This window comes from Puccinia triticina, chromosome 18A (assembly GCF_026914185.1).
Source record: "Puccinia triticina chromosome 18A, complete sequence".
NCBI lineage: Eukaryota > Fungi > Basidiomycota > Pucciniomycetes > Pucciniales > Pucciniaceae > Puccinia > Puccinia triticina.
In genome coordinates, this window is record NC_070575.1 from 2,631,831 (window position 1) to 2,645,625 (window position 13,795).

General features: G+C 50.1%; 2 protein-coding genes across 2 annotated transcripts; both read left to right on the forward strand.

Annotated features, from left to right (window-relative positions):
* PtA15_18A315 (uncharacterized protein) lies at positions 1–1,849 on the forward strand (the record flags this gene model as incomplete). The annotated part of the gene is made up of 10 exons (XM_053164843.1): positions 1–191; positions 253–390; positions 453–587; positions 658–757; positions 827–857; positions 925–990; positions 1,058–1,155; positions 1,235–1,491; positions 1,553–1,740; positions 1,818–1,849. 10 exons carry the CDS (start codon positions 1–3, stop codon positions 1,847–1,849), a joined length of 1,236 nt encoding a protein of 411 aa, XP_053028812.1.
* A 9,536-nt stretch (positions 1,850–11,385) lies between these two features.
* PtA15_18A316 (uncharacterized protein) lies at positions 11,386–12,135 on the forward strand (the record flags this gene model as incomplete). Its single annotated transcript, XM_053164844.1, has 2 exons — positions 11,386–12,012; positions 12,082–12,135. 2 exons carry the CDS (start codon positions 11,386–11,388, stop codon positions 12,133–12,135), a joined length of 681 nt encoding a protein of 226 aa, XP_053028813.1.
* Between the last annotated feature and the right edge of the window lie 1,660 nt (positions 12,136–13,795).

Consider the following 13,795-nt stretch of genomic DNA (forward strand, 5'->3'; position numbering starts at 1 on the left):
ATGGCTCGATCGCGGGAATGGCCGATCGCCCAGCACAGACACTGCCACCCAGGGGCAGCCTCGGCCATCCCCAGAAACGGTCAACAAGGGGCAGCCACGCCCCATAAAACCATCCCCTCGCCCCCACCATCCATTCACCACCACCCCCGCGGAAAGATGACCCACGACATTCCAGAACAATTCTCCGGATAGTCAGTGTTCTTCTTCCGGGAAAAAGAAAAGCAGACGCAGCTGATGCGAGGCCTGTTGCAGTGCGGCACACGACGAGCAGGCGGGCAAGGCCTTCGACCTGAAGCCGTTCCGATACACGCCCCAGAAGTGGCACGAAGCGCTCGTCGACATCCGCATCAGCCACTGCAGCATCTGCGGCTCGTGCATCCACACCCTGCAGTACGTCCCTCTCCTCACCCAGCGAGAAGACTCGCCGTCCTCACCGCCAGAGTTGTGTGCAGAAACGGCTGGCCCAGCCCGACCCAGTACCCCGCCATCTGCGGCCACGAGATCGTCGGCACCGTCGTCCGTGCCGGCAAAGACAGCGGCCACACGGAGGGCTCCCGCGTCGGCGTCGGCGCCCAGGCCGGCTCCTGGTCCGTCCCTCTCCCCCCTCCTCGGCCCCCTCTTGGCTCATGTCCTCACCCCTTCCCCTCCGTGACGCAGCGGAACGTGCGACAATTGCACCTCCGGCATGGAAACCTACTGCGCGAAGGGCATGATCGGCACCTACCAGGGCAAATGGCCCGACGGATCCATGGCCCAAGTCGAGTCCCCTCCCTCTCCCTCTCTCCGCGTCCTCTGTGCTCACACTCTCTTGCATGCCGGGGCGCAGGGCGGGTATGCGGACTACGTGCGTGTCCAAGGTCAGTCCATAGCTTTTTGCACCCCGGTCCGGCCGTTTCTTGAGCTGTGTGTGAGTGGTCTGAGCAGGCAAGTTTGCGATCGAGATCCCCCAGCAGCTCTCGTCCGAGACTGCGGCGCCGATGATGTGTGCAGGTAGGCCGCCCGCAGCGCCACACCCGCACAGCCCTGCCGCGCTGACGTAGATGGGGAGCGCACACAGGCATCACGACCTACAATCCCGTGAAGACGGGGGGCGCGGGGCCGGGCAAGAAGGTGGCGATCGCGGGCGTCGGCGGGCTGGGCCACCTAGGCATCCAAGTACGTCTCCGGCAGCACCCCTATCTGTGTGTCTCCCACGAAGCTCAGCCCAGGATGTGTGTGTGTGTGGGGATGACAGTGGGCGAAGGCGCTAGGCGCCGAGGTGTATGCGCTGAGCCACTCGGACTCGAAGAAGGCGGACGCGGCGAAGCTCGGCGTGGCCCCGGACCACTTCATCATCGCCGCGGACGCTGCTGCGACCGCCAAGACGTGGGCCAACGCCTTCGACCTGATCGTGTGCACCAGCAACCAGCACGACCTGCCCGTCGACACGCTGTTCTTCCCGATGCTCAAGCCCCAGGGAAGACTGACGATCGTCGGCCTCCCCGAAGAAAAGTATCCCCCCTCCCCCTCCAAAACCCCCTTGCCCCGGAGACGCTGACAAGAGGGTGGGCAGGATCCCGGCGTTCTATGGCCACGCCTTGGTCGGCAAGGGCATCAGCTTCGGCGGCAGCTTGATCGGGCCCCCCGCGATGATCAAGGAGATGCTCGACGTCGCCGTCACCCATGGCGTCCGCGCCTGGACCTCCGCCCATCCGATGGCCGACGTCAGCCAGAAAGTCAAGGACATGAACGCCGGCAAAGGTCCGCGCTGCTCCCCTCCCAATCTCCCCCTCCCCGTCGCTGACCTTCTTCTTCTTCTGCTCGGGGTGGCTGTGTAGCTCGGTACCGCTACGTCATGACCAATCCGTAAGCCCAGCCAAAAGTCACATACAAAGTATCCTTCATTCTCAGTGTCCCTGTAGAGATGTGTATCATGTGTCGTAGAGCACCTTTAGTGTACCGTTGCAAAGGCCGAGCAGCCCAGCGTGTTATTGTATGTACACATGTAGCCAAAATAGAATCACGCTAGCTAGTAAACACAATCATCCTGTAACCTAATCGAGGGCAAAAAACGCTGAGCGCTGGGCACCGGCCTCATCCTCCGCAGTCTGTTCGTGGCCCGGCATCCGCAACCCCGCCCTCCCCGCCCCCGAACTTAGCACAAGTCCCTCGCCTGCCGGGGGGCAGGGGCGCGAAGCGCCTCGCACGAAGTGCGACATCCTGTCAGGGAGGGACTTGCGTGCAATCCACAATTCCTGGCGTGAGAGCCCCGCGTGCAGTTGGTGTTTTTTGCAGGTGGCCAACTTTGTGCCCCCAAATCCCCCACTTCCCAGAGGGCATGTTGCCCGCCTCTTGAACCGGTGAAAGACCTGCATCTCCTCTTCAAATTGGTGGTAGGCCTGCCACCATTGCCCTCCTCCCATGAGCTGGAGATTGGCTCAAAGGAGCTCACTTTCCAAAACCCACGACCTCAAAATTCATGAGTGATGCTTTTAAACGGCTAAGCTAAGTGCACTGTTGCTTCTGGTACTCAATTCACTTTACGGTTAACAAAGTTTGCGCATTTGACATATATCCTGGGATCAAGTCTTAAATGTGTTTACATTGCTTGTCATGTTACCAGGGTCAAGCTCAGTTGTCTTTGTGAGATGACTAATAGAGTTGTACAGTTCTGTACAGCAAATCTCACTCCCTACACGGCCACTTTTCCTCCATGATTGGAAATTTCAACCGGGAGGACCAGGCCTTATATTGGGAGCTACAAGGCTCAAATTGCATCAAAAGAAGCGCAATGCCGAGCACTCCTTAAGTCCCGAGGGGCGACTTCAACAGATGAACGGTTGATTTTTAAAAAAGGAAAATGTGAAAAAAAGCCTAATACAGGCGGATATTCCTGGGGCTCTCAGGCCAGGTACAGGTTTTTCCAGGTAAGCCTCTCTGTGAGACAGAGACCCTGCGGGGCTGCCCCTTTGGGGCTCTCACAGTGAGGCTTTGTTAAGCTCGCCCCGCCCCCTGCGTCTTCCCAGCGCCCGCAGCGGCGTATCTCTGGTCCGCGTGCGGGCCGTCCGGCGCATCTTGTCTGCCCTGAGGCCCACCGGACAGCCGCGCCGGGTGCGTGACCCCACATCTGTGGCCGTTGTACTTCCTGCCAGGAGCTGCGAGACGGCAGCCGCTGCCCGGCCATGCCCCGCCCTCCATGCCCATCATCTTCCCTGTCGCGCCACGCCCATCAGCCGCCAAGAAGGTGTGAACATAGCTTCAAGAGTTCGCAGTAGCAGGTGTTTAAGTATTGTCCAGCAGTATCAAGACATTCAACCTGTGATGTAGGATCAAACTCTTTATTGTAAATCTTAGATTTATTTCTTCAGCCAGTAGTAGTAATTTTGGACTATAACAAAATCAGAACAAAAATAAAGAAATAAGATGAGTTTGAAACAAAACCAATCATAAAGAAGTGACAAGAGAAATACCAACAGGATTTAGATGCTATCTATACTGAGAAACTGAATACACGCCAACAAGAACTTTGAGAAAAAGAAGAACAGTAACTAGAACAACACAAAAACTAAAGAAACAATGGTTTTAGTAATTTTTAATCAAACAAATGAAACACAATATAAGTAACTAGACCAACGCTGATACTCCTAGTGTAGATTCTTGATTTAAACTCCTCCTGAAACGCAGTTGACTTTAGATTCTAGATCTAGTGATGTTGATTCAAAATTGTCAATGAGTTAACAAATTCAAGTTGACAGTTTTAGATTTTGCTTCTTCTTTACCTGAGCGGTGAAAACTCCTATACTTTGGCCTTCCTGAGTCTTGAGGGATTGAAACGTGAGTGCGTCCCGACCGTGACTCCATGATGAAGCGGAAAACGAGAAGGCGAGAGAAAAGATTTTTCAAGCGCAAGCAGACTTCAAGATGTACTGACACGTGTACATGTAATATTGAATATGCAAAACACTATTTCATCGAATTACCCTCAACACTGTAGAGCTGTGGATCCTAAAGTCTGAGTGGATGATAAAAAAACTCCCCCAAGGGGCATAATATTTTGAATGAGTGAAGGTATATATAGTGAAATGTAAGTACATACTTGGGTTGATGAGCAAAGATAAAACCATGAGAAACTATATAAATAGAAAATATGCTAATGGAGGAATGTGACAGCATGAGAAAGTATACAAAGAGAAATAAAACCATATTTTGACATAACACTCCCCCCCTCATCAACCACGGAAAAACAGAAAAGACACAAAAATGGAAGAAATATAAAACAATCAGAAAGAAATGTGTACAAAAATCAAAAGAAACAAAACAAAGAGACAAGAAATATGTGATGAAATCAAAGTATAAGAAAAATAAGAGAAGATATGAAAACTGATTGGAAAGAAAGACAGTAAACACTTCAAGGATAATTAAATTTCCCAAAAAAAATACTCAAAGTTTGAGGTTGGGAAAATCATTGAAAAAAAATCACTCTGTACTGAAAAAAAATGCAAACTGAGCGTGCTCAGCCAAAAAAATAAAAATGTGTCAGACTGAGTAAAAAACAATGGGGCACATTTTTGGGTTGATTTGTAGGACGGGCCTGCACAAGGCCCGCATGGGCCCCTAACAGGCCTGTTGGGCCCATTGAAAAAGTAGTATTTGTTTGGAATTCCCATGCTCTGCTAAAATGTGAAATGGGTTGAACTGAATGAAAAATGAGGGGCTACATTTTCAGGGAGATGTTTTGGACGGGCCTGAATGAGGCCCACCTGGCCCCCACAAAGCCCATTGGGCCCATTGAAAGAGTAGCCTTGGTCAAGAATGCCTATGCTCAGCTAAGAAACAAAAATGTGTCAACCTGAGTAAAAAACATGGGGCCACACTTTTGGGGAGGGCTTATTGACAGACCTGCATCAGGCCCGTCAGGGCCCACCCAAAGCTGGTTTGGCCAACCCAGAAGTAGTCTTGGTTAAGAATGCCCACATGATGTTTCAGAACAGCACCAATTGACCACTAATCAACAGAAGATATTGAAGGGCTTCTGACATCTGCATGACATTTGTGCACTCACAGAATGTATTTCCAGGCCCTTTCCTTCCCCTTGGAAACCTGTTGGCCCGTACGGGCCTGATGCAGGCCCGTCCAAAAAGCCTCCCCAACAATGTGCCCCTAGGGTTTTTTCTCAGTCTGACAAATTTTTATTTCTTAGCTGAGCATATGCTTTCTTAACCAAGGCTACCCTTTCAATGGGCCCAGTGGGCCTTGTAGGGGCCATGTGGGCCTCATTCAGGCCCGTCCAAAAAATCTCCCCAAAAATGTACCCCCATGTTTTTTATTCAGTTTGACCCATCTCACATTTTAGCAGAGCATAGGAATTCCAAACAAATACTACTTTTTCAATGGGCCCAACGGGCTTGTTAGGGGCCCATGTGGGCCTTGTGCAGGCCCGTCCAACAAATCAACCCAAAAATGTGCCCCATTGTTTTTTACTCAGTCTGACACATTTTTATTTTTTTGGCTGAGCATGCTCAGTTTGCATTTTTTTTCAGTACGGAGTGATTTTTTTCAATGATTTTCCCAACCTCAAACTTTGAGTATTTTTTTTGGGAAATTTAATTATCCTTGAAGTGAAAAAATTCCAGTTGATGACAACGCCCCGCCGAGATCTGCACAATATAAGATGTATATGGTTAGCTTCCAAAGAACCAATCAGTCGCCAACACCTGTTTGGGGTCCTGAAGGGAGACAAACAGATGCGGGGGGTGCATGTTCATTGCAGCCAGCGCATACTTCCCCCCCTTTACTTGCCAATGTGGAGGATTGCAAACGCAATCCAACTGCCGCTAAAAACTCCGAAACTTTCTGCCACCCGAGAGCCTTGGTGAAGATATTGGCCAATTGGTTGTTGGTGGAGATCCATTCAAGGCGGACCTTCTTCAGATAAAGAAGTTCGTTGATGACATGGAACTCCCGATCCACATGGCGGTGTTCCTTTTGAGTGCGACAATCCGAGCTGATTTGAACGGCGGCCTTGTTGTTGCAAAGCATCAACAGAGGAGGGAGGTCAAAAAAATGAGAGATGATTGACGACAATACACAGGCGTCCTTTGAAGCAAAAGACAGCGCCATATATTCCGCCTGACACGTGGATCGCGCCACACACGTCTGTCTTTTGGAAGACCATGAAACTGGCGCCCCCCATACTGTCGAGATGAACCCGTGTACTGAGCGAGATGCCTTGCCACCCCAGTTTGCGCCGACGTAAGTGGTAATGCCATTGTTGAGGGGACGTGAAGCGACAATTGGCAATGCAAGGTTAGCACTATAACGCATATATGAGATAAGGTGATTGAGAGCCGCCCAGTGTGATGCATCCGGTACCATGGAGAACCTAGCGAGGAAATTCACTGCAAAAGTGATGTCTGGTCGCGAACCCGCGGCTAGATAAAGCAGACAACCAACACGAGAGAAATATTTGATATCCATTGAACCGTCCAAAGGATTTGATTGAAGGTTGGTCGAGGTGATAGGAGTGCAAGTTTTGATGGAGGATTGCTGCATAGATATGATTTTTTCGATCAACATTGGTTGATCAATGGTGAAACCTCCTTTCACCTCTCGCACCCGGAGGCCAACAATGCTAGATAGGGATGAATCCCATTTTAGATTGAGCACCGAAGATAGACGCTCCTTTAGAGATTCCAATAGCGACTGCAAACTAGCCGTGAACAAACCGTCATCTACATGTACCCATAGATACGCCATGTCAGCACCGGATCGATAGACGTATGTTGACTGGTCCTCAAGGGCCGGGAAAAATCCGATCTTCTCCAATTGTGACTTCAGATGTAGCCACCAACAACGAGCCGCCTGGCGCGCTCCGTACAATGCCTTTCGGAGCTTGAGGACACAACCTGGTTTGGTCTTTACACCTGGCGGAGGACAAATAAAAACTTCATGGTCAATATCACTGTGCAAAAAAGCGCTTTTGACGTCAAAAGAAGCAACAGGCCAACAGAGCCGCGACGCCATTGCCAGTAGGATCCGCAGCGCAGGAAAAGTCGGAGTTGGCGCAAAGGTGTCTGAGAACCGCGTTGACTGACCCTGAGTTAGTCATCTGGGATGGGAGATCATCTTCATGAAAGATTACTGAGGCGCCACGTTCGAGCTTCTTCGAATTTGGGTTCCATAAGAGCCATTCATGCGAGTCATTGAGAACACCGACGTGAATGAGAGCCGTCAACCGCGGGACAAATTGCTTCGGGTAATTGATGTCATGGAGATACGCACGGCAGCCAAACACCCGAACCATATTGAGAGACGGCTTTTTCTTCAGCGAAATTTCATAAGGAGATTTCTCAGCCCCGGTGTGGACAATGCGGTTGAAGATGTACGCTGCTTGCTTGAAAGCTAAAAACCAAAGGGAATTAGGTAACTTAGCGTGTATTAAAAAAGTCCTCGCCATATCCAGAAGAGTCTGATTTGTCCGTTCCACATTTCCATTTTGATGATGTTCATAGGGAACGCTCAACTCATGGCCGATGTCGTTGTCTTTGAGAAACTTGTTGAACTTATTTGACGTTAGCTCGCCGGCATTGTCCAAGCGGATGGTCTTCACTCGGTGTGGGGTGAGTCGATTGAAGTCAAGAATCCAGTCCGATACCGCCTTGCCAGCCGAGGCCTTGCTCTTCAAACCAACCACAGAAGTCATCCGCGAGAAGATGTCATGTATCACCAAACCGTAGGTGCTGCCATCGAGGGCCTCAGGAAAAGGGCCAACTAAATCTATGGCAATAATGTCACCAGGTGCATCTGCTAGCTCACGTGAAGGAGATTGGACAGGAGTATGTGTGCTTTTCAAAAGAGAACATGAATGACATTTGGTTTTTGGGAGGGATAACTTCTTCATGGGAATACCGGAAACACACTGGCGGTTGATAGTTTGATTGAAGAACCAAACGGCAATGTGACCGAGTCAAGCATGCCACAGACTGGAAGCGGAGATAGATAACAAGACTTTAGAGAAACAGACGATGAAGGAGATGGGATAAACCACCGGTACTGGTTGATATACGTCAAAAATTGCCGATTGTGCTGAGAGAGTATAAAACAACCATCGACAAAATCCACCTTTCCATCCCACTTTTCAAAAAATCCAATGGAAATAACGGTCCCGGAGATCCTCGGAACAAGCAGCACATTTTTCAAATGTAGATTGCCAAAACGCGTCGGAATCACGGCATGCCCAATGCCATCTACTGGAATGCGGTCTTGAGAAGTAACACGCAGCCGTAAATTAGCCGGACGGAGAGTGACAAAAAATGATGGGTGTGACATTACATGGTGGGTAGCGCCAGTGTCACACAGAGGGTCCTCCGGGTTTTCAGGTGGTGCCAAAATAGACGCAAGCTTGCCTGACTGGGTGATGAGACGTCCAGAGATGATGTTAGATTTCTTTGGCCTCCACAACGGATTCTTCTTGCAAGGATATTCCAGTGGCGGTAGATTGCTCTTCACACGTGGGCAGTCTGGCGCCCAGTGTCCCCACTCCCAGCAAACATTGCAGGGAAAATCGGCCGTAAGGTGTTTCTTGGCCCATTTGTCCGGAGGAGGAACCAAAGAAGTCGACGTCGACTGGCCTCCTTGACCCAAATGCCTGGGCATACCACGCGATCCTCGAAAACCACCTTGCCTGCGAGTACCTCGGAATGATCCGGAATGTCCGCCACGGTACCCCTGAGACAACATTGCCATCGCCAAGGCTGACCCCAAAGCCAATGTCAACTGATGAAGCCGGGTTGCCATTTGTAGAATCTCCTCCGGCTTGATCTTGAAATCCGGTTTGATTGCGATTTGGGAATCCATGGAATCAGCAATGGTTTGCTGATATCGGTGGGCGGTGGAGTGGAAAGACAAAGATAACAACTTATCTTTAGTCAATCCCCCCAGCCTCTCATCCAGATCGTACCAGCTCCGCTTTAAAGCCTCATAGCTGGACGACAGCAAGTCTGATGCATCTGGGGCCTGTGCAATGTCAGGCCAACTCCTTAGGAGGAGAGACCAGGAGGTGCCAGCAAATCGCCCCTTCAAAGACTTGTAGGCCCCATACGCCGTCAACCCGTTGAGGGAAGAGCGCAGCGCCGGATCAATCAAATGTTGAAGAAGTGCCAGAATACCGTCCCAAGTTGCCGGGTCTGTCGCTGAAGTGTCTGTCTCAAAAAAATTTGCATTCTGAGTGACGCCTTTGACAGTGTTGATGATTGCAGCCGACCACAGAGGAAAGTTGGTCCCATCCAGTGACAACTGAGGTTCAACCGACTTGCCAAGTTGATGCCAACGAAGTTGACTCGCGACCTGAGTAGATGAAGCCGTCGCGATGGTCTGGTTGGTGTTGGTGAGATTCCGGATCAGGAGCACCTTGAGCAGGTTATCGTTGATGCCGCGTGGCCAGACTTCTCAAGTTCGCAAGTGAGTATGGTATCAAGAGATTCAGGTGCTTTCTGCTTGTTGTCGGACTGTTCTCCTGGCTGGGGATGATCGGATTGAATGGGGTTGGCTGAGGAAGAAGGAAAAGGAATATTGGAGTTATCTTGAGACATTGTATCTGACAAGAGTGAAGAGTTGGGGGATATGAAGGGATTAGAGTCAAATGACTCTTTGGGGATGGAAGGTAGAGGACGTCAAGGGGGTGTTACTCGAGCAGTGAAGTCTGGAGTAACAAGGTCTGGACGATCGGAATGTGTGTTAACCATAAACTTGAAAATCCGGCAAACAACTGAAGGGTGATTTGGCGGAGTCAAACACTAAAAGCTTTTATAAAGATATGTGTGGGGATTTAAGTTTCACGGAAGGATGAAACCTAGATGACTTGAATATCCTCACGAAAGGATGAAGATAGGATTGGATCAAAAGGAAAAACCCCGCTGGTCACAGCGCGGGCTCATAACCTGTAGAGCTGTGGATCCTAAAGTCTGAGTGGATGATAGAAAAACTCCCCCAAGGGGCATAATATTTTGAATGAGTGAAGGTATATATAGTGAAATGTAAGTACATACTTGGGTTGATGAGCGAAGATAAAACCATGAGAAACTATATAAATAGAAAATATGCTAATGGAGGAATTTGACAGCATGAGAAAGTATACAAAGAGAAATAAAACCATATTTTGACATAACAAACACAACCCGCCATCATTTCCCCCCTCCCAACCCTCATTGCCAACACCTCAGCTCGTCACCTCAACACCCCATCACCACAATAACACCTTGTCACTAACACGCTAACACGGTAATGCACGAACATAGAGTTTCAAGGTCACCACATCAATATTCGTTTCATGCAACTTGTTTTAAAAGGACTCTGTGTCTTTATCACATTTTATATAAAGGTTTATTACATTCTTGTTGTGTAAGAACTCTTTGAAGGAGTTCAGGTTGATTTGATTATCAACATGCGCCATTTCCATCGCCGGGAGAGGGGACAGAGCTGCACCGACGGGTGCGCAGGCTCCTCTGCAATCTCCAGCCCATCCTAATTACCGGCTCCCTCCGGGCAGATTCTTCTCCGCTTCGGGGGCACTCAAGCCTGCCACCGCGGGACCCGATGTGTCCATTGGCCCTCCAGAACCATGCCCGCCGGCTGCGCCGGCGGCTGGGATCGGGGCTGCCCGGGCAGTCTACACGGCCTCGCCGGAAAACCCAATCCAGCGCCGCTTGGGTTGCTTGGGCGATGTGCTTTGGAGACCGTTGGCTAGGGGGGCGGCATGTGGACGCCGCCGTGTTGCCAGAAAATCGATGAGACGCACCAGCGCGTGTGGAAAAACAAGTCATATGACAGCCGCGGAGGCAGTCAAGGGAAGACGTGGCCGTCCCTCCGGGTGGCGCGATGCCGCTGAGCGCGCCGGAGATTGCATGTGGGAGACCAATTTTCTCCGTCGATCCTTGTTAGGGAGAAGAGCTTTGGCTGCGAGTCCCGCTATAGCTTCTGGATGCGTAGCCGTTGATTACCGCCAGCTCGGTGTTGCTTGGTCCTTTTGCATTTGGTCTTCTTCCGTTCAAAAACGCACCATCAGAGGGGCACAAGCATAAGGAGGGTGATGTAGATAGCGGCTGAGGGCGGAAACCCACGTGACGCGCAGGATGAGATTGCAGGGCGGTGGCCCCCGACGGCTGATTGTGAGGTAGGCAGAGCAGCACGGGTAGACCCCCTATTCGGCAGCCTTTGGCGGGCCCTTTGTCAAGCAGTGAGCTCAGCTTCAAGCAGCAGCACTTGTGTGTATAAAGAGCGCTATTCTGCCCTCCTCCCCCCATCAGTCCGCTCCACACATCCAATTCTTTGGCCACTCATCTTCCACCCAATCTCCTCCCTATCTCTTCAGACCAGCTCTTCTGTCCACGAAAACCTTCGACAACAAAAATGGACTCTTCTGACAGTGAAGTAGACGAAGTCACACTTATCATCCCTTATGATTGGGCACGCCGCCGCCGCTCTCCGGCCTGGACATTCTCTTTGCGTCCTTTCGAGCCCTTTTACCACCGTCCCTCTCGGACCTGGACCCTGTCCTTGCGACTTTTCGCCGGCTTTTACTCGCTGGAGCTGCGTCCGGAGAGCTTTGACCTGGACGCGGGGCAGACACAAGAGATCCGGGAATACTTGGAAACCGCACCCTTCCTCCTGCGCGTCGGACGCGAAGGCAACCACACTCTATTTGTGCAAGGGGTCCGCACGCGCACCGACCTAACCCACCCTGCCGTCCAGATCCTCGCCTCGGCCGACCCGCAATGGAGGCATCAGTACATCGACGAGATCCACCTCGTCGCTTCAAGGTTTCTCAGAACCATCAATCGACGCCGTCGTGCCCGCCAGCTATCCCGGACGATTGATCTTCCAACCAACACTCCTCCTCCGGCACATCTGGTGTCTCCGAACCTTCCCGGCGGCCCTGCTGCCTGCTGCATCTGTCTTGCCGAGTATTCTGAGGACTCTCAGATTACCATCCTCAACTGCCGCCACACTCATCACTTCCACCGCGACTGCCTCTTGGTGAGTCTCTCCCTCTTCTTCTCTTTTATTGGAGTACTACGCTAACTGTTTTTGCTTTCAATTCTCCAGGAATGGCTTCGCCAAAACAGTTCCTGTCCTTACTGCAAGGCCCCGGTGCAGTGAATAATCAAGATTCTTTGATTAGACGCGCTTATGAGTGGACATCTTACGAATCTCCGGACGGAAAGTAATCAAACTATCTCTTTGTATTTTTCTTATCAAATTTTAATCCTAAAATGTTGCAACTTTAAAACTCGCGCATGGCTTTTTGGTTTAGTCTATGCATGCGTTATGCATGCAACAAGGATGCACACGTGTACACTCATTACTCTGTCGATCGGTTCTGTCGATCTCCTTGGACTCCGAACAACAACCTTATTCTTCCGTATTCTTCCGCCGATCAAAATCTTCTCCCCTTTTTCTTACATCTCATTCTTCCAACTTCGATCAACACTTAATCATCGAACAACAAACTACTTGAAGCAAAATCTTCTTCGTTAATCAAATCGATTCAAATCCGACTTCTTTAATCTCAACTCTCGCCGATCGCTAACATCTAGGAGGAGCTAGATTCAGCTTCTGGGCAGGTATTCATTTACAACATCTATCGATTTCATGAATTATGTATTAACCTATTACTTATTTTCTGCCAGGCTGTTTCGTCGTGATATCTCCTTGTGTTATACATCGTCGTCGTTGTGATTGTGTCGCGGATTTTTTTTCTTTGATTTGATTCGTTTCTTTGAGGTATTTATCTTTACTTTATTATCATTATTACATCATTCTAAATTAACCAAGTCTAACCATTGTTTTGTATTTCAAGTGTATTTACTGTTATTGAGTTCTTTGTAATAACTGTTTCCATAAAGTAATTGACCTACCATTTTTACAAAATGTTCTCTTATTACCTTATAATAATAAATTCTGTTGTCATTCATCCCATCTATGGTAACACGATCACATGTAATGAATTTGGAGAAATCCCCACCTTTTCAGATCCCTCCTCAATTGTAAACAAAAGTCCCTTCCCGCCTCAACGCGCAGAGGAGACATAGTCTCTGGGCCCCAGTCTTAGTTGCCATATCAAAGCCTTGCTCTACTGCTTGCATCTTCCCTGTCTTCTCAAGAAAAACAATCCCACAAAGACCAATGAGTGGTCTCCCAAGACACCCGTGGATGTATTGGAGGGGAAGAATCAGTGAAGGACATTCAAAGAGGTTCTTGTCTAACCTACCAGACCGCCGTTGCTCTTGGAAGATTCCCGGATTTGAATCAGAAGACTAGACTTGGCTTGTCCAAGCGAGAGAGGGTCACGGAGAGGCGCGGGGCTCGCCATAGCAGAGTCACATGCGACCGTGTGGGCATAAGGGCCAGAACCTTTGTAGAAATCTGAGAATCAAGCAATCTAAAACCGTCGGTGCCCCTGCATTTTTGCAGGGCGGACGTGGACATCCCTCCGGTCGGCGCAATGCGGCTGAGTGCGCCAGAGGCAGTGTTCCTTTGGTCTTATCTTTTTTCTCCTGCTCCTGGTTGGAGAGTGTCCCTGAGTGTCCCGCAGGAGGCTTCTGGTCTTACCGACGTCCAAAGCATATGTCCATGTCGGTGGCGCCTAAGCTGTGCACTTTTCGGAGGGTATGTGGTATGGGGATTTATTCCTTCATACCTGTGCAGCCTCCTAGGGTAGCCCGAACGTTCCACCACAGTGGTTGACTCCAAGCTACCCAATGTGTGGGTCAAGTGCATCAGGGAACCTCTCAAGCTGGTGAAAGGCTCGTAGCACTTT